Raw genomic sequence first — 27,081 nt, forward strand, 5'->3', positions numbered from 1 at the left:
CCAACCTAAAGGGGGGGCTGTTACTCAGAAAAAGGGCATGAAGTCAGTCACATTTCATGTTGCCATTAGGTGGCGCTCTGACTGTGAGTCAATATCGAAGTGCAGATGTGTTCAGGAAGGGACTCTTATCAAATATGAATTTAGTGGAGCAGATCGGAGAAGAAACACTGAAGTTATAAGAGCTTTGATGCTTTTGGCAAAGGTCCAAAATAGTAGCGCAGTCATGGCGTCGCCCTGGCCACGCCCCAAATATTCTGGACATCTTTTGATAACTTTTTGTCCTTAAGGCGTTTCCAACCATATATCCAATTTTGGTATCAATCAGATCAACGGTATAGTCGATCATAGATCAAGTACTACCCCTGTGAACGGCCAAAAATGGCAATTTCTGGGATTTTTTGTAAGCGCCCCGGATTGTTAGATTTTTGTTTAAAATTGACATGTATGTTCTTTGAAGCTATATCAACATAGGTTTTGAGTTTTGTGATGATTGGCCCAAAGGTTATGGAGTTATGCAAATTGCGTTTTGGTGGCACAACCCTCTTATGTTCTATGGCCGGTATCTTCTCAATAAAACCATATTTCCAAAACCTTTTTGGACCATGACCCCACCTAGGTCTAACGAGTAGGCACACCAAATTTTGTCCAAATGGGATCAATAGTGTCGGAGAATTAGCAACATCTGGTTTTTCATAAATCTAAGATGGTGGAGAATTTCGGTGGCAGACTTTGGTACTCCAACAAATTTTTTTGTAGAGGAGACTCGTCCACACATGTGTGCAAAATTTCATGTCAATCGGACTTACGGTGTGGCTGGGCTGGCAAATGGCCATGCTAGGTGGCGCTAGTGAGCAACTTTTTTGTGGCCAAATGCGAAAACGCCAAATTCGCGAATTTTTCACCAGGCCACATGTGCACACCAATTTTGATGAGTTTTTTTTTTTTTATGGTGAGGCCTTCGACATTGTCAGCGCTTGGGCCCTAATTAGTGAAATAAGCAGGTGGTTGAAAACTTTTTTTCTGCCCACTTTTTGTTGACTTTAGGCGGTGGGTCCAAGAGGCTTTTTTGTACATTTCCACATGGTCTATCTAGCAAAAAATATTTTATGCGTGTACGCCCAACCTAAAGGGGGGGGCTGTTACTCAGATAAAGGGCATAAAATCAGTCACATTTCATGTTGCCATTAGGTGGCGCTCTGACTGTGAGTCAATGTTGCAGTGCAGACGCGTTCAGGACAGGACTCTTATCAAGTATGAATATTTTGGAGCAGATCGGAGAAGAAACGCTGAAGTTATAACAGCTTTGATGCCTTTGGTGAAGGTTCAAAATAGAAGCGCAATCATGGCGTCGCCCTGGCCACACCCTGGCCACGCCCCTAAATATTCTGGACATCTTCTAGTCTATTCTATCACAGGGAGACATGTAGAGATAGACAGGTAACCAGTCTATCACAGGGAGACATGTAGAGACAGACAGTTAACCAGTCTATCACAGGGCTGACATGTAGAGACAGACAGGTAACCAGTCTATCATAGGGCTGACATGCAGAGACAGACAGGTAACCAGTCTATCACAGGGCTGACATGTAGAGACAGACAGGTAACCAGTCTATCACAGGGAGACATGTAGACAGACAGGTAACCAGTCTATCACAGGGCCTCCCCATCCTGCATGTCTGGGGAGGAAGCCGGAGAACCCGGAGAGAACCCACGCTAATATGGGTTGAACATACCCATATTTAAATGTTTCTCAATTAGTTCAATACAGAAAACAATAACACAATTATTTATTCAAGTTATTTGCCGAATAGGAACATTGTAGTATAAACTTGACTGTAGTCTATGGCATAAACAAAATTAAAATGTTCCAAACAGAAAACAAATAAGTCAATATCGACAAAAAGTGTTCAATGGCCAATATCTTTTGACATCAACCATGTTTTGAAAACCTTTTGCAACCATTAGCTCGACTTCATCTAATGAGGATCCAGGCCAACTTTGGTTGTAATCACATCAACGGTGTAGGAAAAATTAGCAATAAGGTGTTTTTCACAAAATTCTAAATGGTGGAATATTTTTTTCTGTGGAATTTTGTAGTCACAATGGCAAATTTTATAGATCACACTCATCTGCATGTGTGGCAAATTTCATGTTAAGTGGAGATACAGTGTGAGGGGTGTGGCCTTTTCACCGGGCCCCTTGAACACACCAATTTGCCCAGGTTTTGTTTATGCTAAGGCCCCCAAAAAGGCAATTTACTTGCATAATAATAATAAATGACACAATTACAATATGATGTCAGTACTCTGGCCCTAATATTAATGCATAGGTTTTATAAAGTGCTTTTCCAGGTGCTCAAAGACACTTTACAAAAACAAACTAAATCAAAACATAAAAGAACAGAACAAAGCAAGCAAACAAAAAATAAAAAATGCATTTAAAGGTTAAAAGCGCGAGTGAAAAGGCTAGATTTGAGGGCTGCTTTGAAGGATGGAAGACTTTGCGAATATGGCTGGGAAGGGCATTCCAGAGGGAGGGACTCCTGCAGCAGGCTCTGTCGCCCTAGGTCCGGAGCTTGGTCCAGTTTGGTTGGAGGAGGTTGGCATCAGTGGTCCTGAGGCAACGGCTGTTTTTATAATCTGGTTGACATGGGGGAGGAGTGAGTGGGTGGGGTCAAGGATGATGCTTAAGTTGTGGACGTGAGTTAAGGGGATGCGATGGAGAAATCCTGGGTGGAGCAGGTGAGGGAGTTAAGGCTGATGATGAGGATTTCAGATTTATTGCAGTTGAGTTTAAGAAATAGTTGTGTGGTGACATCAGTGAAGCAGGTTGTGAGGGTGGAATGGGTGTCTGCAGTAATGGTCTTGGTGGAGAGGTAGAGCTGAGTGTCGTTGGCATAGCAGTGAAAACAGAGGCCATGATAGCAGAGGATTTGACCGAGTGGGAGCATGTAGAGAATGAAATGGAGATGACCAAGTACCAAGCCCTGGGGGACACCGTGGATGACTTGCATTTGTTGACGCAAATGAATTGGTGTCTGTCAGAAGGATACGATTTAAACCAGGTAAGAGTAGTGCCGGTGATGCCAAGTGAAAATTGGAGGCGGGAGATGAGGATGGAGTGGTTGATGGTGTGAAGAGAATTTCATTGGGCTTCTACTCCAGACACAGAAACACCAGACACAGAAACAGCTCTCCTTTTCGGAGAGCTGTTTCTGTGTCTGGAGTAGAAGCCTGAGTGAAAGTCTTTGTGGAAAGTGAGATTGGCTAGCTGTTCTAGTTGGCGGCCCTTGAATTTGAGGTGATTGAAATGATCCAGGGGGTCGAGTGAATGAAGGAAACAATTTTAGTTTGTATGGGAGCCAGTTGATTGAGACAGAAGGAGAGTTTGTTGTAGGTTGTGACCAGGTTGGCAGGAGAGGCAGTCTGGGTGAGGGTGGGATCAGGGATGGTGTCGGGCAAAAGGGAGGAGACAGAGTCAGGCTGGATGGATTTGAGATTCCAGAAAGTTATGGAGTGCTTCTGCTTGACTGGGATGGTAGGGATGAGAATATCCATAGTCAGATGGTCAGAGATGGTGAGGTCAGAGTTGGACAGATTGCTGATGGTGATTCCAGAGGTGCAGACAAGGTCCAGTGTGTGTCCTTTTTTATGGGTTGGAAAAGGTTGGTTGGTGAAGTTGAAGATGTTTAAGATGTCCAGGAGTTCTGTAGAGGTTTTGGAGTCAGATGAGTCGACATGTATATTGAAGTCACCAAATAGCAGAATGGATGGAGAGATGGCGCTTATGTCAGTTATATCAGGAATTCTGACTCTCTCAGAGGGGAAAGCTGGGTAAGGTTTAGTACTTGTAGTGATGTTTTGTCTATAGAATGTGGCTATTCCACCACCACGCCAATTGAGTCGTGGCTTCCTGGGGGTATGTGATTCAGTGTAAAAAATTCCTCTAGTTTTTCCATCTCTCACGGTTATGCAAAGAAATTCCAGATTATTGTCAGTTATGAATTCATTAAGTATGATGCCTTTGCTGTATAGGGATCGGGTGTTAAACAGAGCAAAGTTGAGATGTGGTTAGATTTGGACAGACAGGGGCGCTTTGGCAATGGGGCAGGGGCAGGCAGATCACGCGTGTAGGTTGTTGTGATGATGACGTAGTGGAATAAAACTTAAGCTTAAACTCAGATGGATGGATGGATAGATGATGGATGGGTGCATGAAGGATGGATGGATGGACAGACCTTACAGATGATGGCTCGATGGATGAGTGAATGGAGGATGGTGGACGGATGGTAAGTGGAAGGCTGGATGAAGGATGGATGGATGGAAGGCTGCATGCAAAATGGATGGATGGTGGGCTGGATGGATGGCTCTGAGGTGAAAGCTAATCTGCGTTGAAATTCTCAAGCACGAGTACGTAATGTGGACGTGATGTATCATTGATTGGCTGCTCCACAAGATGTGTCCTTTTATAAATGCCACTCTGCACTCTGTCCAACATCCTCTCTGCTCACATGCTCTGACGCAGGTCAAGTCGAAATATGTGATGCAACTTGTCAGTTAAGTTGTCATGTTCTCTGTGTTGTTCTCCTGATGACTCTGAGACAGCACTTTCTAGAAACTAAAGCCATGCGTGATGACATATGTACTAGATGTGAAAACACCCTTAGTGAAGAAATGAGAAGAACAAAGGAAATTACTCCTGTTGGCAGATGTAGGTGTAAACCTGAATTACATTTAAAGATATCTTAATCCACATCATTGAACCCTCTGAATCACCAGAAAAAAGCCCAAAGACAGCAGTGGCTGCTGCAGGACTCAGCTTCCCAGAATGCAGCAGGCTCCCCACAGCGACAAAGCGTTCTGTGTGACCAGCAGCAGACCAGAGCATTGCAGCTCAACATCCTCAGGTACAACACACACACACACACACACACACACACACACACACTAAAACAAAACAACACTATATTTAACATCTGTAATGTTGTGATATTTACTGGAATCAGAATCACAATCAGAATCAGGTTTATTGCCAAAGTAAGTTTTCACTTGCAAGGAATTTGTCTTGGTTGTGTATGGTGCATACAATAAACATGTATTAAAAAAAAGAAAAAGTACTGGAATAGAAATTTACACTAAAAAATATATTAGAGGGTTAGGGAAGAAGCTGTTCTTGTGGCGTGAGGTTTTGGTCCTGATGGACCGCAGCCTCCTGCCAGAGGGGAGTGGTTCATAAAGTTTGTGACCAGGGTGGGAGGGATCAGCCACTATCTTTCCTGCCCGCCTCAGGGTCCTGGAGTTGTACAGGTCCTGGAGGGACGGCAGATTGCAGCCAATCACCTTCTCCGCAGAGCGGATGATACGCTGCAGTCTGCCCTTGTCCTTGGTGGTGGCAGCAGCGTACCAGATGGTGATGGAGGAGGTGAGGATGGACTCAATGATGGCAGTGTAGAATTGCACCATCATTGTTCTTGGCAGGTTGAACTTCTTCAGCTGCCGCAGGAAGTACATCCTCTGTTGTGCTTTTTTGGTGAGGGAGCTGGTGTTCAGCTCCCACTTGAGGTCCTGGGAGATGATGGAGCCCAGGAAGCGGAAGGACTCCACACTGTTGACTGAGGAGTCAGCCAGGGTGATGGGGGCGGGTGGGGCTGCGTTCTTCCTGAAATCCACAACCATCTCCACTGTCTTCAGAGCATTTAGCTCCAGGTTGTTCTGGCTGCACCAGGTCATCAGATGGTCAATCTCCCACCTGTAGGCGGACTCATCCCCACCAGAGATGAGTCCAATGAGGGTGGTATCGTCCGCGAACTTCAGGAGCTTGACGGACTGATGACTGGAGGTGCAGCTGTTGGTGTACAGGGAGAAGAGCAGAGGGGAAAGAACGCAGCCTTGAGGAGAACCGGTACTGATGGTCCGAGAGTCAGAGACGTGTTTCCCCTGTCAGACAGGAAGTCTGTGATCCACCTGCAGGTGGAGTCAGGCACGTGCAGCTGGGAGAGCTTGTCCTGCAGCAGAGCCGGTGTGATGGTGTTGAAGGCAGAGCTGAAGTCCACAAACAGGATCCTGGCGTAGGTTCCTGAGGAGTCCAGGTGCTGGAGGATGGAATGAAGGGCCATGTTGACTGCATCGTCTACAGATCTGTTGGCTCTGTAGGCGAACTGCAGGGGGTCCAGGAGTGGGTCAGTGAGGGTTTTGAGATGAGACAGCACAAGGTGCTCAAAGGACGTCATAACCACAGAGGTCAGAGCGACGGGTCTGTAGTCATTCAGTCCTTCGATCCTTGTTTTTTTGGGGACAGGGATGATGGTGGAGGTCTTGAGGCAGGCTGGTATGTGGCATGTCTCCAGTGAGGTGTTAAAGATGTCAGTGAACACCGGAGACAGCTGATCAGCACAGTGCTTCAGGGTGGAAGGAGAGAGAGAGTCTGGTCCGGCTGCTTTGCGGGGGTTCTGACTTTTAAACAGCTGTTTGACCAGCTCTCAGGGTGGAAAAGAAAAAAACGACACCCCTCCCTTTCGGGTTCGTTTTCGTCTGACGGCGAAAACGAATGCGCTGACGTCATCGGCCCGCCCCTCGACCCTGACTTCTCCCCCCGCGACGTCTCATAACAACAACAACAATGGCGACCTACGCGCTCGTGATCGCGCTGCAGCAGATATTGAAACTTCTGGGATTACTAGGGCAAAATATTCCGCTCCTCCACCACATCGCTAAACGAAAAAGGATCACGGATAGCAGGATACGCCCCAACCTTTTAGATCCACCACGAAGGGCTACCAGGAGGGCAACCAGGAGAATATTTTGGGTAAGACCAGGCAGAACCAGCAGTTGGTGGGACAACTTGGTCAATGGCTTTGCTGTGTGCGATGAATGGAGGGAGAACTTCCGCATGTCCAGAGCATCTCTCCTCGCGCTGAGCGAAGAACTCCGTCCATACATCGAAGGACAGACAACAGTTATGAGGGCACCGATTGAGACGGTCAAAAGAGTTGCGTTAACGCTTTATTACCTGAGCGACGAAGGACGGCTACGGAAAACTGCGAACGCTTTTGGCGTGTCGCGACAGTCGGTGTCGGTCATTGTCAGGCAGACTTGCAAAGCTATCGCTATCCACCTGGGTCCAAAGTACATAAAGCTGCCTTTTACGGAGCCGGAGGCCGAGGATCTGGTCTTGGGCTTCCATCGTGCTCATGGTATGCCACAGTGTTTGGGAGCGGTAGACGGCACCCACATAGAAATAAAGCAGCCATCAACCAACTCCATGGACTACATCAACAGGAAAGGCAAGCATTCCCTTAATGTGCAGGCTGTCTGTGACTACAAGTTCAGATTCATGGATGTTGTGATAAACTGGCCTGGGAGTGTACACGATGCACAAGTTTTTGCAAATTCAAAGCTTAACTCATACTTTAAGACTGGCAAGATCCCTGCTCTGAAAAAGCAGATTGTGGACGACGAGCAGGCCGTACCAATTTTCCTTCTTGGTGACCCAGCCTACCATCTGCTGCCTTACTTGATGAAGGAATATCCCAGAGGTGGCTCCACACCTCAAGAACAATACTTTGGGCTGTGTTTGTGTAGGGCACGCATGGTCATCGAGTGTGCTTTTGGTCGCCTCAAAGCCAGATTTGCTGCACTGAAGAGGCCTATGGACATCAATATGAAGGACCTGCCCCACGTCATTTACGCTTGCTTTGTTCTCCATAACTTCTGTGAGTACAGTAAGGAGACTGTGGCCGAACAGTCTGTGATGGGAACAATACACAATGATAACGATGTGCAGCCTCCTACACAACGCTACAATTGTATACCAGACTGTAGTGAGGGGGAGGGAAAGGGAGTGAGAAGAGTGCTCACAAAGTACCTTGACCCATAACAAAAGACTGGCACAGACTGTGTGAATTGTTTGTCTATTTTCATTTAAAAAAAAAAAAAGGTTGTGAATGAGTGTCTAGTCAAAATAAACATGACTGCAATCACTTTGAGAAATCTTTTGTTTTTATTAAAAAGATGTGCAAATGAAATTATTAACTGTCCTCAGCAGACACACACACAAACAAACTATATACAAGAAATCAAGCGTTCGTAAAGTGCAACCGTGCACCAAAGTCAACAGTGCAGCCACTCCACATCGTTTTGCAGCAGTATGCGTCTGAATGAAAATTTTGTGTCATGCTCTGGGTTGCGTGTTGGTGTAGGTGTGTGTGTTGGTGTAGGTGTGCGTATTAGTGTAGGTGTATATCGTCGAGGTGGACATTGTCCAGGTGGGTAATGCTGGAAGCCTGGTGTGGTGGGGTGCAGTGTTGTGTTCATATATGATGGCGGGTACACAGGGAATTGCCCGCTGCTGCTGTGGGGGTGCGCAAACTGGGGTCTGAGCAGCAATTCCCTCATCAGGGAAAATCCATTCTGTATGGTGCTGGTGACATTTGCTATGTTAGTGTTTATCTGTGCCATGCTGTCGGTGTTGTTCTTTTCCGACTCCACAGCCAGCTCCAACATCATCCGCTTGATTTTGAGATCTTCCTCTGCCAGGCCAGCCTGAGCTTTCCTCTTCAGCTGGTCCCCTCTGTGGCTGTCCAGTTTTGCCTTGAATAAAGCAGAGCGGAATAACATTACTACTGGGCAAAAGTTAAGGCCAAAGCTATATTTGGAGTTATGTACACACCTACACAAACGTGCATCCTTACTAATGTCCATATCAAACGGCAGTGTTAGCATACTGTAGCATATAGCTGTCTAAGCTTGAAATCATGAGCCTACCTGGAGCAAAACACGGCGCTGCCTCACAACGGCAGGAGGAAGGCAGTCGAGGGATTCTCCCGAATGTGGAGATTCGGACCGCTCCGTTGTCGGTGTCGAGCACTGCGATGGCGACGACGACGAGTCCGACTCCAGCAGGTCACCCGTCTCAATTCCCCCCTCGATGCAGCGTGTAGCGGGCGAGCCACCCCAGATCTCCTGGCAAAGCTCATAAAACACCATCACCACCCGTCCTTGGCCACTTCGACGTCCTGTGTCCACGGCCCGTCTGTACTTGCCACGGATATTTTTTAATTTCGTGGTGACCTGGCCTTTTGAAATAGCCATTGCATCGCGAGGGAAATCATCTGTGGGCTCCCTCGGATACTGCTCCCGAAACGCGTTCATCAAGTCAACATATTTAGACTGGCCCGACTCCCAGTCAACATTTTCTTGTAATTTACTCGCCTTGTAGTCGAGTGTGACTCGCAGCAGCAGTTCACATTCATTGTCCGTCCATACAAACAACTCAGGTTTCGATATTTCGCTCGCCATCATGTTGTGTTTGTTTTTTCTTCTTCTACTGTCTGTATACAGCGCGCAAGCTTTATGCGCATGTTCCGTCTCTTCTTCTCCATTGTTGGTGTATTTTTGTAGCAGAAACAGCGCCGCATAAGGGCCTGGAATATGTACTACAGCGCGCTGAGGCGTTTTCAGTGGATTCGTCTGGACGCGGATTTTCTTGAAATGACGCCAAGGCAAAACGGAGAAAAAAAGTTTGTTTTGCTTCGTGTGGACGGCCCCTGAGGCCTCTCCAGACAGAATTAGAGTCGTTAGTTGAGAATTGTTGTTGGAGTTTCTCAGAGTAGTCTTTTAGCATCTCTCACCGCCTTGCTAAACCTGTACTTCGACACTTCAAACCACTCCCTGTCCCCACTCCTAAACACCTCTTCCTTTAGAAACCTTAGCTGTCTGAGTTTGGCTGTGAACCAGGGTTTGTCGTTGTTGTAAAACACCCTAGTGCGTGATGGTAGACAGCTGTCCTCACAGAAGCTGATGTATGATGTCACAGCCTCTGTGTACTCATCCAGACTGTTGGTATTAGTCCTGAAAACATCCCAATCTGTACAGTCCAAGCACGCACGGAGATCCTCCATGGCTTCACTGGTCAATTTCTTAGATGTCCTCACAATAGGTTTGGGAAGTTTTAGTTTCTGCCTATATGAGGGAATCAGGTGGAACATGACGTGGTCAGAGTGTCCCAGTGCAGCACGAGGCACGGCGTGATAGGCACTGCTGACTGTAGTGTAACAGTGATCCAAGATATTCTCCTCTCTGGTTGGACATTTAATAAACTGTCTGTATTTGGGAAGTTAGTGACTGAGGTTACCTTTGTTAAAGTCGCCGAGGACGATAACTAAGGAGTCCGGGGTTGTCCACTCCACGCACAGTGTTTTGTCTGCTAACGTGCGTTGAGCCTCTTGCATATTGGCTAGCGGCGGAATGTACACTCCGACCAGAATGAATGAAGCAAACTCACGAGGTGAGTAGAAGGGTTTGCAGTTTATGAAAAAAGTTTCCAGATCAGGAGAACAGTACTGTAGGATCACTGACACATCGTTGCACCAACCACTGTTAGTATAAAAACAGCAGCTGGAAGTGATAGAGATTACAATCAACCACAATAAGTGAACTGAGGGAGTAACAGATAACAGATATATGTTGATAAGATGTGATGTACTTGATAAAACAAACAAAATTCTGTGCATTTTTATTCATTTTGTGTTAAATTTAACAAAATGATGGCAAGTGACAAATTAGTAAGGTTCAAATGTTACAAAAAGGACAGCTGTAACTTTATACCTGTAAATTTGTTGTTTATTAATATGAATTAATTCAAGTCTATCTTTAGTCATAAAAGACAGTGGTTTAAAATGTATTTTGGAACAAAATACTACTTTTGACCTTTAGGGACTGCTAGAAAGTGATCAAACAGTGATGTACACTTCCAGAACAACCAACCTCATGGGGACCAGTTTGTGAACACTAGGGGGTGCATAGATGCACACAGATGTTTGTTTCAAAATGGTTCTCCTGGGGACTTCTTAAAAAACTACACATTCAAATACTGTTTTGAAGTTTACAAACACACTAGAGGAGTATAGACCTGTTGAACCGGCACCGTCTCCTCTGACCTATCAGGATAGAAATGGAGGTGGAGACTCTGAAGAGAGAGGAGTCAATGATGTCTGCCAACAAGAGTTTCATCCTCAACAGACTGAAGGTTGTGGAGAAAGGTCTGGGAGACATTATCAAGGTACCCACAATACCTCTCCTGATAGGTGACAATCCTGTGAACATACAATGACAACATGTTTTCCTGGTGAAGCAGCTGTACAGTATTGTAGTGATTCCCTGATTTGTCTTCTAGGAGGCCCAGGACAGCATTGTTCCTGGTAAGACATGACATAATTAAGATGTTTAAAGCAACACCAGAGATGATGAATGTGTGTGAGCAGTTCTGTTCTCTGTCCCACAGAGCCATTACGGGTCACCACAGTGATCCCTGATGTCCCAGAATCCCTCTCTCCACCAGCAAACAATCACGCTGAAGTGTACAAACCAAGAAAGAGTGAGATCGTTTTCATACATTCTTGTAAAGGCTTTCAAAGCACATCGCACTTTGCGGTTTTTCATATTCTGTAGTTTGATGAAAAAGAACGTTGAAGAAAGAATTCCTCTGAAAACCTGTATTTTAGTATCAAACACTTGAAATGAGTTGATGTAGTCAACTTGGATTTCAGTGGAAGTTTACCTTGCTCAAACAATATAAGTTAACCGGGCTAACATCAAACAGAACATACTGAGCATATGGATGGTTCTACATTGGTGCATGTGGTTCTATTTAAGGATCCTTGATTATCATACAGTTCAGTTTGATTTATCATCTCCTATGACAGCAGTTATCTCAGGACATGTCAGGATCTTCACAGTCAATGAGTCCCAACATCACCAGGAGCTGAGTTACAGCACCACATAGTGGAGAGAAAACACTGTCTTAACAGACTTTAGGCAGAAAACAGATGCAGACCAGGATCTTGCGTTCCATCTGCATTTTGTGTTTGTAGTAGAATTAGTAGTAGTAGTATTAACAGTAGTAGTTGTATTAATAGCAGTAGTAGTATTAACAGCAGTAGTAGTATTAACAGTGATAGTAATATTAGTAGTGTTACGACCCCAGCTCGTTGGGGAAAGGGAAATAACAAAGAACCGGATGGAATTGGTTTGGCAAAAATTAAATTGTTTTATTAATAAGGAAGGTAAATGTAAACACGATGAACTAAGAGAGGAGAGGGCTATTCCCAAATAAAGATGTATTACGTATTTTTCCGACGTAGGAAAAATAGTGTTTCACACCAATTGGAGTACATTGAACTAAATGTAGGCTCAGGGCCATCAATGTGTGTCACACACACCATACAAAATGAATAATGCAAAGTCCGGCTTACAAACAGTAACTTAAAGTGTAAGACCGGCGAGAATGGACCCCATAGTCTTTTTCGCCATGAAAAAACATCAAATAAGCCATCCAGACATTTTATTTCAGTGATCACCCATGTATCGAGAAAGCCTCGAAAGACGCTAACAGCCCCAAGCACTAACACTGATTAGATTGGGGCGATGCGCCTAAGGCATCCACAACGGCATATTCTAACCACTAATATTGCTCAAAATAGCACCAAACCTCTTCAGTAGCATGATAAGGGTTGTAGAAGAAAATGTGTTACCTTACAATTCTTATTTGTATCTCATACTAATATTCCTTTCTGTCGGAACATCAAATTTCCTGCTGAGCTGTATTGATTGTATTTAACCCTTGCCATCTTGATGAAAAGACCCTTTGATCTGTCCCCCTTCCTGGACCGTCCCCGAAACACCTTCATCTCACATACTTGATCAAGGCCTTCATGAATGACCCCTGTTGTGACACTATGTAGAAAGAACCCAGCTGTTCCGAGGGAAGTCACACCTTTATGTTGTCTCAGGACGTCTCTTCCTCTTGGGAGAGACGCGTATTGAATCTATGTAAATCCACTGTTTAGACCTGCCCCTTTGGTTCTGTGTATAAAGTTATCCCTCACCTCACATATTTTAGAATGGACTGTGTGGCAACGCGACATTGCCCTTTCTCCACTGTCAGTGATTAAACCTCATTTGAACCAGCCACAGAATTGGACCTGAAGAGTTTCTTCCACAATATGGCATTGTCGGCAACTCGCTAATCCTGGGCTAGAGGACGTCTGGACTGGAGGGAGTGATTTTGAATATTAGCAATTGGCGCCAAATTCAAAGGGTAAAGGAAGCCTCTTGTAAAATTCCTAACTTTTGCTGATATTCACAATGCCCTGTCTCAGGTCCGGATCTTCCATAGACCCAGGTAACGCGATTTAAATTTCAAATAGCAGTGGTTGACTGCAGGCGGTTCTGGTGAGTTTTAAGCAAAAAAAAAAAGGCCTTTTGTAGTATAATAACGGATTGCATGGTGGAATTCTCTGTGACCTTATGGGTTTGAGTTTTTCTCTGTGTAACGGATTATTATATGAGGTGGATGATATTGTTATGGAGTAACCAGGCTTCCATACATATTGTCGTAAATCCTATTGGTAGCATAATGACAGTTTGCATTGTGGAATTCTCCGTGACCTTATGGGTCTGAGTGTTTCTCTATGTGAGGGATTGTTATGTGAGGTAGACAATTTTAGTGGAGTGAATCAGTCTGACACTATTTTGTCATAATTCCTAAACTTGGTAGCATAATGACAGTTTGCATGGTGGAATTCTCTGTGATTGAGGATTTTTCTATATGAGGGATTGTTATGCGAGGTGGATGACATTTTAATGGGGTAACCAGTCCGCCATTCATGCCATCGTAATTCCTACTTGGAAATATAATGACGATTTGCACGGTGAAACTCTCTGTAATCTTATGGATTTCAGTGGTTCTCTTTGTAAAAGATTGTTATATTGAATGAATGAAGTGTGTATAACCGGTCGACAGTTGTATGAGCTCATTGTAACGTCTTGTTTGTCAATGTTGTGTATTTGCTGTGATTTAAGGCCCGCTGCGGCCATAAATATGTTGTTTTCTTACTGTGAGAAGTTATTGCTAGAATTGAGTAGTTGTTCAGGAGGTTACAATTGAACACAACATTCCAGCTCTAATTCCTTATCCGTTAGTTAATAACCTTTTGTTCACCGTGATTCACAACTGCTGTTTTGCGATAAACCACGTGGCTAAGAGCACTTTATTTTCATGTAAATACAAATTTTTCTTCACTGTGTAATATCACTTCTTTAGCTAGTTGGTTTGTCTCTCTGTTTTAATTAGTTTCCCCCACCCTGCCCTTTGTTATTTACTCTTTTGTTCTTTACTATAGTTAAATTGTTGGTTCTTTTATTCTGGCTTCTCTTTAGCCTGTTGATTCGTTTATTTTTTTAATTCACTTCACCCTACCTACCATCTATTATTTTTGTATTTTTTTGTAAATATTTCATTTTTTCAATTTTATGATTTCTTGTTTCTCATAACTAATACTGTACCTTATCCTTCTAGTATTATCATTTCTTTTGAGCCGGTTGTTTCTGTATCAATTAATTTGCCCCCTTTTATTTTTTCTGTCAAAATATTGTTCTCAATATTTAGTACTATTATTATTTTCTCGTTAATTTTATAATATTTTTTGTTTCAATTATATTTTTATTTTCACTGTATTTCATTTTTATCTTTATTATTATTTTTTTTATTTTCGCCTGGTTTTTGCCTGGAATGCTCTATACAAATCTGGCACCCTATTGAACGGAGTTAAACTGAGAGAGCGTTCACAGACACCAGGATGAACGCATTCACAGTAGCGTTCATCAGGCAGAAATACAGTACGTTCAGTTCACGTTCTTCCCAAAATATGAACGAGTTCAAGAACTATCGTTCAATGAAAAGGTTCAGGCACAACACTGTTTAGCAGTATTGCTTCTGTAACTAGTTGGTTGTCTGTCTGTTTTAATGCATTTTCAGCAACCTACCTGTTGCTATTTTAGTCTTTTTGTAAATACATTATTTTTCTATTTTATTACTTCAGGTTTCACATACTGTTAGTACCTTGTCCTTTAAGTGTTATTGTTTATCTTAACTAGTTTGCTGGGTTTTTTTTTTTTTTGTCTATATGAATTTATTTTTACCTTTTGTTAATATTAGTTTTTTTTTTTTATGTATTATTTTCATTTTTAAATTTCTCGTTAATAATTATGTTGGTTTTAATTTTTATTTCATCTTATTTTTTTTATTAGTGTTTCATTATTATTTTCGCTTGTACATTTTTATTTTATTTTTTCTCTCTTCTAAAAAAAAAAAAAAAGAGAGGGATAAATTAACTGAATTAAATGACTTGCCATCAATCCTAAAGACTTGAATTGTAACTTGAAACGTTGAATTCTCCTCTGAGGTTGTAAACACAGTAGGCGTCTCCGGCATCACTAAACAAAACCCAGTTTCCCGATCAGTGACCTATGCTTGGCAGTTGCCCTCTCCTCAACTTTCTTTAAAACTTCAAACAATCTATAACCATATAACCAAACAACCCACTTCTCCTTTTCTTTCTTGGCTGATTTCTGAAATATCTGACTCTTTGCTCTGGTTTCCCTCACTCCATTGTCTAGCTCATCACGATGCAGTTCCAAATTCTGAGTATACTCAAAAAGCTGAGCAAGATGAAAGAGCAACCTCCCTCTTGCATGTTAATGATATATATTTTGGTCATGCAGGAATTGCACTCAATGTAAAACTATCTCTCACTCAACAACCTATGTTTCAGAAGGATGACGGTGTTCCCCATATCGCAGTAGCTACTGCTAACAAATGCGACACCTTGGAGCTGGGCAAGATGGTAAAGTTATTCCAATGTTGTAATGAGAAAACATTTTGTGATACTGTAGCCAGTAACACACTGTACAAGGTTGGCTCTTTGGGGTACATCCTGTGTGTCTCTTTTGACCCACAACCTGTTATCTTTTCAACTCTGTCACAGAGAGAACCACACCTAGCCCCCCCCCCCCCAGCCTATTTCTCCATCTACAACCTCCTTCCATCTTCTCTCCCAGATCCCTCCTGCTTTGTGTAGACTGAAGTTTTTGCAAACAGAAAAGCAGACACCACAACAGTGACTACCCTGCTCCTCAGAGACATTGTCTGCCTGTTTGGGATCCCGTGCTGCATTAACAGCGACAAAGGCACCCATTTCAACTCCTCTATCACACAAGAACTCTGCAAGGAACTGTGTTCTTCTTTCTAAGCTTTGCACTAACAGGTGATCGCAGCCCACACGCCTCCCACTGACGGGGACTGTCACAACCTTCAGCCTGGTGATTTCAACTCTGAAGCAGTTCAAGCGAAGGAACGCTCTCCAGCCCAGGTGGACCGGTCCATCTCAAATACTGCTGACCAACAACACTGTCATGTGAAGGACATCCCACATGGATCCACTCTTCACACTGTAGAAGATCAACAGCTCAGCGGGATGCCAACATGGACCAGTGAAGATCAACAGCCCAGCAGGAGGACAACCCGGAGAGGTGCTGTTCTGACCAGATGCTGACGGAGGACACCAACATGGCTGCTGCTTGTGACCGGATTATCACTTCTGTGGCTCCCTTGCAGTACCAGTATTAAGCAATGGGGACAGAAGGTTGCTTTGGAAAATCCCCCTCTTACAGTTTTTTTCAATTGTTTACATGCAATTTTGAAAACCGGGTTCTTTTTTTCAAAATATAATCACAATTATCCAAACACCAAACTCAATTGCCATAATTCCTAGATTGTTTGCAAAATGACACACTTCAGTCAAAACATATGCACATTTTTGTGAAAATGCTATTAGTTTTCATTTAACCAACACAGTCCTCAATGATCAGACACTATTGCAGCCAGTTTCACACTGCTGTGATAAATAAAAAACACATTTGTAAAAAAACTAATTTTAGGAAATAGCATGTGCTAGATTTTTGGCCAGACATTGTTATGTAAGGGATAATTTAGATGTCAAAAAAATAGTGACAAACCCACAACATTCTTCATGATTAGTTTGAGATATAGGGAGAATGTACACAAATAGGCCTACTATAAACTTACCAAGCACTGCACAACACTGATGCTGCAGACTGAATATTTCAAGTATTTATTTTTTCTACCTCTTCCTCTATCTCCTTCTTCTCCTCTTCCTCTACCTGGGCCTCCTCCTCTACCTCCTTCTCCTCTTCCTCTACTGCCTTCATCTCCTCTTTGAGCTCCCCCTCTCATTCTCACTCTTCTTCTTCTAGCTCCTTCCATTTTTGTTGAAGACAGGTGAACTCACCTGCTGCCTTTTATAGCACACCTGAGTGCTGCGTTTGCAAATAAGCACATGTGTGCTTCCACACTTGGTGGATGTGACTATCCAATTAGTTCATTAGTGTGGTCATTGGCAATCCGGGGCTTTGTAATGGCAAGGAAGTAACCTCACAATCCTTATCTGTGTCTAAGGTGTGAAAATGTGTGTAGCGTTTTACAAATCCCTGTGTGTAATGTTTTGCAAAAAGGGTGAAACAGACATTGTGTGTAATGTTGTGCAAATCTGTGGAGGTGTTTTGCTCCTTGGAGTAGAATTTCGCAAATTGTGTGGACATTTTTATTTTAGTGTGTAAACAATCGTAAAAAACTGTAATATCACCACTACTACTACAGCTGTGAATATTACTACTACTATTAATATGACTACTTTTGATATAACTACTTGTCATGGCCCATGGCTGTTATGCCCTGCCCCGGTGTCTGTCATCTTGTTCCAATATGCAGATGGAGTGTGCCAGCCCTTGCTCCTGATTGGTGCCTCTGGTTCCTGCCCCTCCTCTACCTATTTACCTGCCTGCCTCGGCCTGCATTCTCTCCTGCGCTGTGATTGGGTCGCCCTGCTTCAGTTCACCTGCCCAATCCTGCCTTAGCTCGTTGTCACCCCACTTGTTTAAAAATCAGCAGCAGAGAGTTACTTGAGGCCACTGTGATTTCATGTGACCAGTTGGCCCCCTTTGTCTCCCTGTTGGTCGCTGCCTTGAGCACTAGTTGTGAGAGTTGACTGTCTTGTGTGCGGAACCCTTAAAGTGTAAGACCGGCGAAAATGGACCCCATAGTTCTTTTCGCCATGAGAAAACATCAAATAAGCCATTCAGACATTTTTTTCAGTGATCACCCATGTATCGAGAAAGAAGCTAACAGCCCCATAGCGCTAACACTGATTAGATCGGGGCGATGAGCCTAACGCATCCACAACGGCATATTTTAACCACTAATATTGCTCAAAATAGCACCAAACCTCTTCAGTAGCATGATAAGGGTCCTTACACATAAAATCAACACCAACAACGTAGTTAGCGAACCCGGAGTTTATTAAAAAGGACTGTTTTGAAAGACTTACTCACTGCCCAACTTACAGGTACTCTCGTAGTATAGTCCGTACAAGTCGATTATCAAATGCAATGCAACAGGAGATGATTTGTTCCAGCAAAACACGTAAACGTTGTGGTTTCATTTCCTTTCATTTCCGTGTCAACACTCGATAGACATCATCACAAACAGCCAAGTAATGCATTTTCCATGGAATTATAAATGCCAAGACTTTCCTCATTGAATTGAACTCCAGTGCATTTGGTAATCGACTTGTATGAACTACCTGTCAACATGGACCTATTGGTAAGGCACAGACTTGTAAACTAGTCTTTTTTAATAAACTCCGGGTTCGCTAACTACGTTGTTGGTGCTTAGTTTTATGTGTAAGGACACTGTGGAAGAAACTCTTCAGGTCCAATTCTGTGGCTAGTTCAAATGAGGTTTAATCACTGACAGTGGAGAAAGGGCAATGTCGCGTTGCCACACAGTCCATTCAAAAATATGTGAGGTGAGGGATAACTTTATACACAGAACCAAAGGGGCAGGTCTAAACAGTGGATTTACATAGATTCAATACGCGTCTCTCCCAAGAGGAAGAGACGTCCTGAGACAACATAAAGGTGTGACTTCCCTCGGAACAGCTGGGTTCTTTCTACATAGTGTCACAACAGGGGTCATTCAGGAAGGCCTTGATCAAGTATGTGAGATGAAGCTGTTTCAGGGACGGTCCAGGAAGGGGGACAGATCAAAGGGTCTTTTCATCAAGATGGCACGGGTTAAATACAATGAATACAGATCAGCAGGACATTTGATGTTCCGACAGAAAGGAATATTAGTATGAGATACAAATAAGAATTGTAAGGTAACACATTTTCTTCTACAATTCCCCATTTTGTCCTATAGGACAACACTAAATACATAAGAAAATGTTATCAAGTGAAATAAGAAAATTACAATACATCAATTCATCAAAAACATCATGAAAGGGTTCTTCAGGTAAGTGGGTAGTTGACTGAGCCATCATTTTAGCAGTCACCTTAGCTGTAGTAGTTTTGCATATTGTTCTTACATAAGTAAATAATAAGAGGTAATAAAAAAAACTGATTGTTCCAACATAAATAAAACATCTATTCTATATTCGTTTCCAATAATTCAAAAGTTTTGCTAATATTGCTGGTGTGCACCTCATCAGTATTGTGTTGAATGCGTGCAATGATAATCTGTCACATAAGTACAACATTCAACACAAATCACTGCAAGTGCCACCCTGAGATGCTAAAAAGATTGTCTAAAGCTGTAGGCAGGAGGCGTAGACGAGGTTGAAGTCCAAATTATTAAAGTCCTTGTTGGTCATGGAGGAAAGCACGAAGTGACAATTTGAAATTCATGTCATGTCCACTTCCGGTGCCTTTACAGTTTTTTTCAATTGTTTACATGCAATTTTGAAAACCGGGTTCTTTTTTTCAAAATATAATCACAATTATCCAAACACCAAACTCAATTGCCATAATTCCTAGATTGTTTGCAAAATGACACACTTCAGTCAAAACATATGCACATTTTTGTGAAAATGCTATTAGTTTTCATTTAACCAACACAGTCCTCAATGATCAGACACTATTGTAGCCAGTTTCACACTGCTGTGATAAATAAAAAACACATTTGTAAAAAAACTAATTTTAGGAAATAGCATGTGCTAGATTTTTGGCCAGACATTGTTATGTAAGGGATAATTTAGATGTCAAAAAAATAGTGACAAACCCACAACATTCTTCATGATTAGTTTGAGATATAGGGAGAATGTACACAAATAGGCCTACTATAAACTTACCAAGCACTGCACAACACTGATGCTGCAGACTGAATATTTCAAGTATTTATTTTTTCTACCTCTTCTTCTATCTCCTTCTTCTCCTCTTCCTCTACCTGGGCCTCCTCCTCTACCTCCTTCTCCTCTTCCTCTACTGCCTTCATCTCCTCTTTGAGCTCCCCCTCTCATTCTCACTCTTCTTCTTCTTCTTCTAGCTCCTTCCATTTTTGTTGAAGACAGGTGAACTCACCTGCTGCCTTTTATAGCACACCTGAGTGCTGCGTTTTCAAATAAGCACATGTGTGCTTCCACACTTGGTGGATGTGATTATCCAATTTGTTCATTAGTGTGGTCATTGGCAATCCGGGGCTTTGTAATGGCAAGGAAGTAACCTCACAATCCTTATCTGTGTCTTAAGGTGTGAAATGTGTGTAGCGTTTTACAAATCCCTGTGTGTAATGTTTTGCAAAAAGGGTGAAGCAGACATTGTGTGTAATGTTGTGCAAATCTGCGGTGCACGAAACTTGCAAAGTCCAGGCGGACACACCCCGTCGGCGCGGCGCAGGTGCGCTGAAAGCTGACTGCGCCTGGTCTACGAAACTAGGGCCCATTGTGTGTAATGTTGTGCAAATCTGTGGAGGTGTTTTGCTGCTTGGAGTAGAATTTCGCAAATTGTGTGGACATTTTTATTTTAGTGTGTAAACAATCGTAAAAAACTGTAACATGCAGAGCATGGAGAGCTGCTGGAGGACTAAAAGAAGAGTTGAGTTGTTTTCCCTTCACATTGTTTATCATGGAAGCAACCTGGAACCATCATAGTGTATATTTATAGGAGACAGATATTAACGTTGACTCTGTCTGTGTCCCAGCTCTGTTTGCCATGGAGATCAATGTCACTGGGCAGAGCACAGTCCATTCTCCTGCAACCGTCCCTCCTGAGGAGTTGCACCAATACGCCAGGCTCAAGGTTCATGACGACAGCAGGAAGTGTGTCTATACCTTGAATTCACAAGAGGTATTCATGAATAACCCTAATTTATGTAGCAAACTCCAGTTTTCAAAGCATACACTCACAGAATTAGTTTTTATTATTTTCTTGGATTACAACCTGGAAATTAAAACCAATTAAAATTGCTGAAGTGAAGAATCACTTGTTTAAAAAAAAAAAAAAACATGAAAAGTTGTGCGTCCATATATATTCACCCCCTTAACTAATACATTTTGTGTAGGTCTATTTGTCATTCTATTTTTTTTTACCATTTAATCTAATTCCAGATTGTAAGGCAAGAAAATAAGAAAACACTCCAAGAATACTTTTCAGAGTTAAGAGTTCAAATTAGTAATACAATACAGACTACAAGTTAAAAATGACAAATATCTGAAAATAAGTTTCAGTAGCAATTTTTTAGGATACTTTTTTGGGTTATTCTTTGCCTTCATGATATACGGATACACAGTGGAGAAAAAAGACAATAGGTGAGTGCAGCAACATTTTGGCCACCAGGGAATCAAACTTGGGACTCATTGCTCGGAGGATTTGAACTCATATGTTATGCACCCTAACCTTTTTAGAGGTCTAAAGAGTCACTGTGGTAGCAAATTGAAAGATTGTGATTGTTATTTTTGCAGAATTTTACAGATGTGTAAAGTTTGCATCATCACCATATGAGAAGGAATATTAAAACAATATCAAAGGGTACTATGAAACAGTACCTATGAACTAGCCGTATTGTTTTCCCCACCCTTTTTATCTCCCCAGGATTGTCTTCAATTTCTTCTTTCAATATTGCCCTCTCATTGTGTTCTCCACATAATGACCAATATATTTCCACGTTTAGGGTTCACATGATCAGAGCTGTGCATCTGAGCTGTCAGCCAACGAGGTGGAACAGGTGCTGAGAAGCGCCACAGTGCATCGCCAAGCAAACCACCAAAATCCCAGCAGAAGAGAAGAGCACTGTTTTTACAACCACCCAGATGAAAGAGCCAGCATGGAAGGGTTTGACCTCAGGAAGCAGCAAGGATATTATGGTCGCCTTCTCCTTAGAAATGCCACGATGGAGAAAGACTTTAACTGCAGGGAAAACTGGCAGAGAAAACCAGCTGCAGAGAATTGCTATGGTCAGCAGGAAAGCCATTACAGGCGACAGGAAGAGAGAAATAACCAAAGCAACTTGAGTGAACGTCATCACCTAGGAAGCCACAAGGGTATGGGACATCACTATGGCAACCAGAAAGATCGTCACTACAATTCGAGCCAGGTGAGAAACTGTCACAGTGTTCAGGAGTATCGGCCTGCTCGCCACAGCACCAGCAGCATCATCAGAAGCAATAGTGTGGTAAATGGAGGCAAAGCCAATGACTGCCCTCCTCCCAGATCACATGACCAGGAAACAGTGTCTGCTTACAATTTGCATCTCTGCTACACTCCAGACAGTTATATTCCTCTTAGTGATTACATCAGCTTGGACGAAGAAGAACTTTATTGCTACAGACCACTGTCCTATCACAATCACAGCAGCAACCCCCCCATCTGCCTGTACTCTGACAGAGTGCCCCCCCCCCTCTATGGAGACGACACCTCTTACACCATTCTCAATGCCATGGAGACCACGGAGCCAATCACAGCCATCTTCATGGGCTTCCACACGGCACAGGATGACCGTGTGCAGGGTCCTGATTTTGAGGGCTCCCTGAAGGCAGAGCTGGTCCTCATTGAGGACAACAGCAGTGATGACCACAGAAGGAAGGAGACCAAGTGTCACATCCAGCTCGGGGGCAACAGTTATCCAACAGGAAGTTCAGCCAATGGAAACGTGGGGCATGTTGAGGGAGTTGGAGTCAGCCAGATGGAGAGACAAGTGGGACCAGGTATCAGAAAGATCCAGAAAAAACACAAAGCTTGCTGTACTGTCTGCTAATGGGACTAACTTATGCATGCCAAGTGTCCAACTAGTGTTGCTTTCGTTCATTATGACAAAATACGTCAACAAACCTTTATCACGTGAGGACGAGACGAGACGCAATGAAAATGATGGTCATGTGACGATAAGGATTATTAAATATATAATGCAATATTGTAGACGAATAAAAACAAGACTAAATGTGGTTTACAAAATAAAAACTTTGCTAAAATGTCTCTTCATTTTCATTGACCAAAGCGAGGCGAGACTAAATGTTATAATGTTGTTTCGTCTCGTTTAGTTGCGTTATTATCAGTAGGCTCGTTCGAGGTGAACTGCGCCTCGCCTGGAAAGCAGACGAGACGGAGCAGCAGGAGGCAGTGGCGCCTGCAGAAATTTTTTATAGGGGTGGCCAGGTGGGGCCACTTAAAAATTTTGGGGTGGCACACCACAACTAAAAAGCCATCATTTCTGGAGTATTGCCATGCTGTTCTACTGTCTGCTCCTCCTCTCGTCCTCCATCCTCCTCCGTCTGCTCCTCACTAAGCTTCTGCTGCTCCCCTGTCGTCTCTCTCTCTCCTCCTGTGTTGTCAATTTTCTTCTTAAAATAAGAAGATATGTCTGTCGACTTTCTCTTCATTGTCTGAAAATTCATATAACACAAACGGCGCAGCAGCTTACGTTAGCATTAGCAACGTAACTCATGTCCCAAAAAAAACAACAACATAGCAGTGCTTTAACGGTTACGAGCACCTTCTGAAACTTAAAAATCACGTCACGATGCATATTTTTTTGCTTACTCACAGATAGTTTTCTTGACTCTTGAGATCGGTGCAGCTTGGTGCAGGTCGGTGCGGATCAGATTCAGTCAGGTGAAAACGTGATTGACAGCACTCCACCACAGTGTCGGGTGCACCGTCTGCGTGCGTGCGTGTGTGTGGATAATTGGAGGTCACAGAAGCAGTGATGTGATGACGGAGTTTAGGGAGCACATGGAGTCCTTTGCGCTTGTGCATTCAATGTGAAAGGGGCTTAACTGGCGATAGAAGAATATCATCAGTACCAATATCAATATCTGTGACTGGCCAGTGGGGTGGCCAGCAAATTTATTGGTGGCAACCAATAAACTGCATAGCTTATTATAGGTATCCACAACATGATAAAATAACTACAATATGCGTACCTAGATGCGTCATGAGGTGGCGGTACGCTGTAAGAAGTAACGGTACGCAGATGGGTAAAAATCAGAAGTCCCGGTACTGCGTACTGGTGAGTACCGGCCCAATTCAAGCACTGTATATAATGCAATATAAAAACAAGACTAAATGTGGTTTACAAAATAAAAACTTTGCTAAAATGTCTCTTCATTTTCGTTGACCAAAACGAGGCGAGACGAAATGTTATAATGTTGTTTCGTCAAATAAAACTATTACAAATATAAAGTATAAAATAATGCCAATAAATATTACTAATATTTATATATATTTATATTTATACTAAAATACGACTAAAATACTCAGACTTTTAGTCGACTGAAACTTGACTAGACTAAAAATAGGATGAACATGACTAAAACTGATAAAAACTAAAATGGTAACTTGAGACAAAGATTAGACTAAAACTTACTTTTAGTTAGGCTAACAGGCTGCAAAAAACAACACTATTTCCAACTCAGTAGCCCACTGCATGAGTCTGCTCACCTGAACGCTGACTGGCAAAAATCAACAAAGCATTCATTCCATACATGGAAAATGACTTTGCTTAGTTTGTTGACATTTTGTTAATAAGCGATTAGAACTCAGAACAGGATTATTTAAAAAAAAGCAGAATACATAATCCAGGGTTTTGGCTGTGGATTTGAATAGTGGGATTGAACTGATATTTATGAGGTCGGGTGGTAATGAGTTCCAGAGCCGGGGGCAGAGCGGCTGAATGCTCTGCTCCCCATGGTGGTGAGACGGGCGGAGGGGACAGTCAGGTGGATAGTGGAGGAGGATCTGAGTGTGCGAGAAGGAGTGGCAACATGGAGGTGGTCCAGGATTAACTGTTCATTTCTCATGAATTGTCATGTATGGTTGCAAGATATGGAATAGCAACACTCTGCCCATCCTTGTACATGTAAACCCCAGTTTTTCATGCCTTACCAGTCATTTAGAAGACATCCATCCATCCATCGTCTACCGCTTATCCTGTATTCAATGACAGCTGGAGCTGATCGCAGCTGTCATTGGGCGAAGGCAGGGTACACCCTGGACAGGTCTCCTGTCTATCACAGGGCTGACATGTAGAGACAGACAGGTCACCTGTCTATCACGGGGCCGACATGTAGAGACAGACAGGTCACCTGTCTATCACGGGGCCGACATGTAGAGACAGACAGGTCACCTGTCTATCACGGGGCCGACATGTAGAGACAGACAGGTAAGCAGTCTATCACAGGGCCGACATGTAGAGACAGACAGGTAAGCAGTCTATCACAGGGCCGACATGTAAGCAGACAGACAACCATTCACACCTACGGGTCATTTAGAGTCATCAATGAACCTATCCCCATCCTGCATGTCTTTGGACTGTGGGAGGAACCCGGAGAACCCGGAAGGAACCCACGCTCACACGGGGAGAACATGCAAACTCCACACAGAAGGAACCAGAATCAAACCCGGAAATCGAACCCGGGACCCTCTTGCTGTGAGGCGACAGTGCTATGTGTTGAAAACATATTTGTTAGTATAGATAGTATCGATCAAATGAATGCATTTAGACTTCATTATTAGGATGTCTCATTCTTTTTATTTCCTCTCATTAGGAATTATCAGGCTTCCTCTCATCAGTAAAAAAACTGCCGTCAGCTTTCAGACAAAAGGAACCCATGATGCAGAATTACACGCAGGAGGTGAGAAGTTTAAGTACCTTTAATAAACCTTTTTTTTTTTTGCATTATTATTGCATAATTAAAGATGCAAAAATAAAAAATTACAGACAACTGACTGTTACTTTTATGTTACTATTATATGCTGCATAGTAACTTTATTTAGTCAGGGAGAAATTACATGCACACTACTAAGTGAATATCTCAGACAGCAGAAACTCAATGATGATGAACCATCCTCCTGCAAGGAGGAAGTTATTTGTGAAGAAACAGAATGTGCTGTCTATCCCACCAACAATGGCTGCCCTAGAAGAACATGTCAAGAGAGCAGTTTACCAAGGAGGACATGTGTGGGGTCAGATGCTGGGACCTACACCAGAACTACCTTCACCATGTAAATGGGGCTGGTCAGACATATGAGGGTTATTATGCACCCTTCTGGACATGCCTAAGGGATGCAAGCCAGTCCAGCTATGAACTTGTCTCCTGCCAATGTAAGAGGGGTTGTGTTAGGCAGTGCAGGCGCATAAAAGCTGCCTTAGAAATATGAACTAAAATAAATTTAAAATATTACGACACAAAGAATAGCTGGGATCGGCTCCAGCCCTACCGTGACCGTTCAAGCCTTTTATTATATATATAGAGACAGCGTGGAAACAGGGAGATGACATGCGGGAAACTGATCCGTAAGTCGAACCCGGGATCACAGCGTCGAGGACGTTGAGCCTCTGTACATGGGGCAGCTGCCCTAACCACTGCGCCACCGGCGACCCCAAACTATGCAACTTTATTGCAACTACCATATTTTGCTTGTTGGCTGCCATCCTCGTCACCATCTTGAAAAAAAGTATAATGATATATAATGATAGTTCCCAAGTGCAATGCAGATAAATCCAACATATATCCTTGATATATAATCAACATAACATGTTATCCATCATTAATATGAAAATTGATCTAAAAGCAGTTGTCACTGGCAGCCAATTTGGAAAATGACAGCCATATTGATCATTTATGAGGGTCCATATCTGTATTTTTTTGTGTATTTGGCCAAATTTGATGCATATATTACATATTATCCATTGTTAATGTGAAATCTATTATATATTATCTATCTATAAACAGTTGTTACTGGTGGCCATCTTGAAAAATGGCTGCCATATTGAAAATTTGTCGTGCCTCTAAATCTAATTATTGTCATATTGAAAAGTCTTGATCCCTCCACATGTTCCCCATGTCTTTGGCAATAACTGTACCAAAATGTATGTTTCTATCACCTATTATCC

General features: G+C 42.9%; 2 protein-coding genes across 2 annotated transcripts in view; one reads left to right on the plus strand and one right to left on the minus strand.

Moving 5' to 3' along the window:
* The window catches only part of LOC311011978 (palmdelphin-like), a gene marked incomplete at its 3' end in the record, with an annotated part of 39,090 nt that overhangs the window by 5,749 nt on the left and 6,260 nt on the right, over positions 1 to 27,081 (plus strand). Inside the window, exons 3-8 of the mRNA XM_084007233.1 lie at positions 4,779 to 4,906; positions 10,944 to 11,058; positions 11,173 to 11,197; positions 11,281 to 11,373; positions 20,893 to 21,035; positions 21,862 to 22,884. Coding sequence (XP_083863359.1) covers positions 4,779 to 4,906; positions 10,944 to 11,058; positions 11,173 to 11,197; positions 11,281 to 11,373; positions 20,893 to 21,035; positions 21,862 to 22,884 — 1,527 coding nt within the window. The remainder of the gene's footprint in view (positions 1 to 4,778; positions 4,907 to 10,943; positions 11,059 to 11,172; positions 11,198 to 11,280; positions 11,374 to 20,892; positions 21,036 to 21,861; positions 22,885 to 27,081) is intronic.
* Positions 8,018 to 9,543, minus strand: LOC311012031 (uncharacterized protein). The gene is made up of 2 exons (XM_084007313.1): positions 8,763 to 9,543; positions 8,018 to 8,588 (listed from the first exon to the last, which is right to left on the minus strand). The coding sequence occupies exons 1-2, from the start codon at positions 9,297 to 9,299 to the stop codon at positions 8,109 to 8,111; spliced, it is 1,017 nt and encodes a 338-aa protein (XP_083863439.1). The 5' UTR covers positions 9,300 to 9,543; the 3' UTR covers positions 8,018 to 8,108.

The sequence above is a fragment of the Eutrigla gurnardus genome, assembly GCF_963514095.1.
Source record: "Eutrigla gurnardus genome assembly, chromosome: 4".
Classification (NCBI taxonomy): Eukaryota; Metazoa; Chordata; class Actinopteri; order Perciformes; family Triglidae; genus Eutrigla; species Eutrigla gurnardus.

Excerpts from the sequence above, each read along its gene's own strand:
- LOC311012031 (XM_084007313.1), bottom strand. The coding sequence starts at position 9,299 with ATGATGGCGAGCGAAATATCGAAACCTGAGTTGTTTGTATGGACGGAC. Across the intron at positions 8,589-8,762 it reads AGCGCCGTGTTTTGCTCCAG|GCAAAACTGGACAGCCACAG; the intron begins GTAGGCTCATGA and ends GCTTTATTCAAG.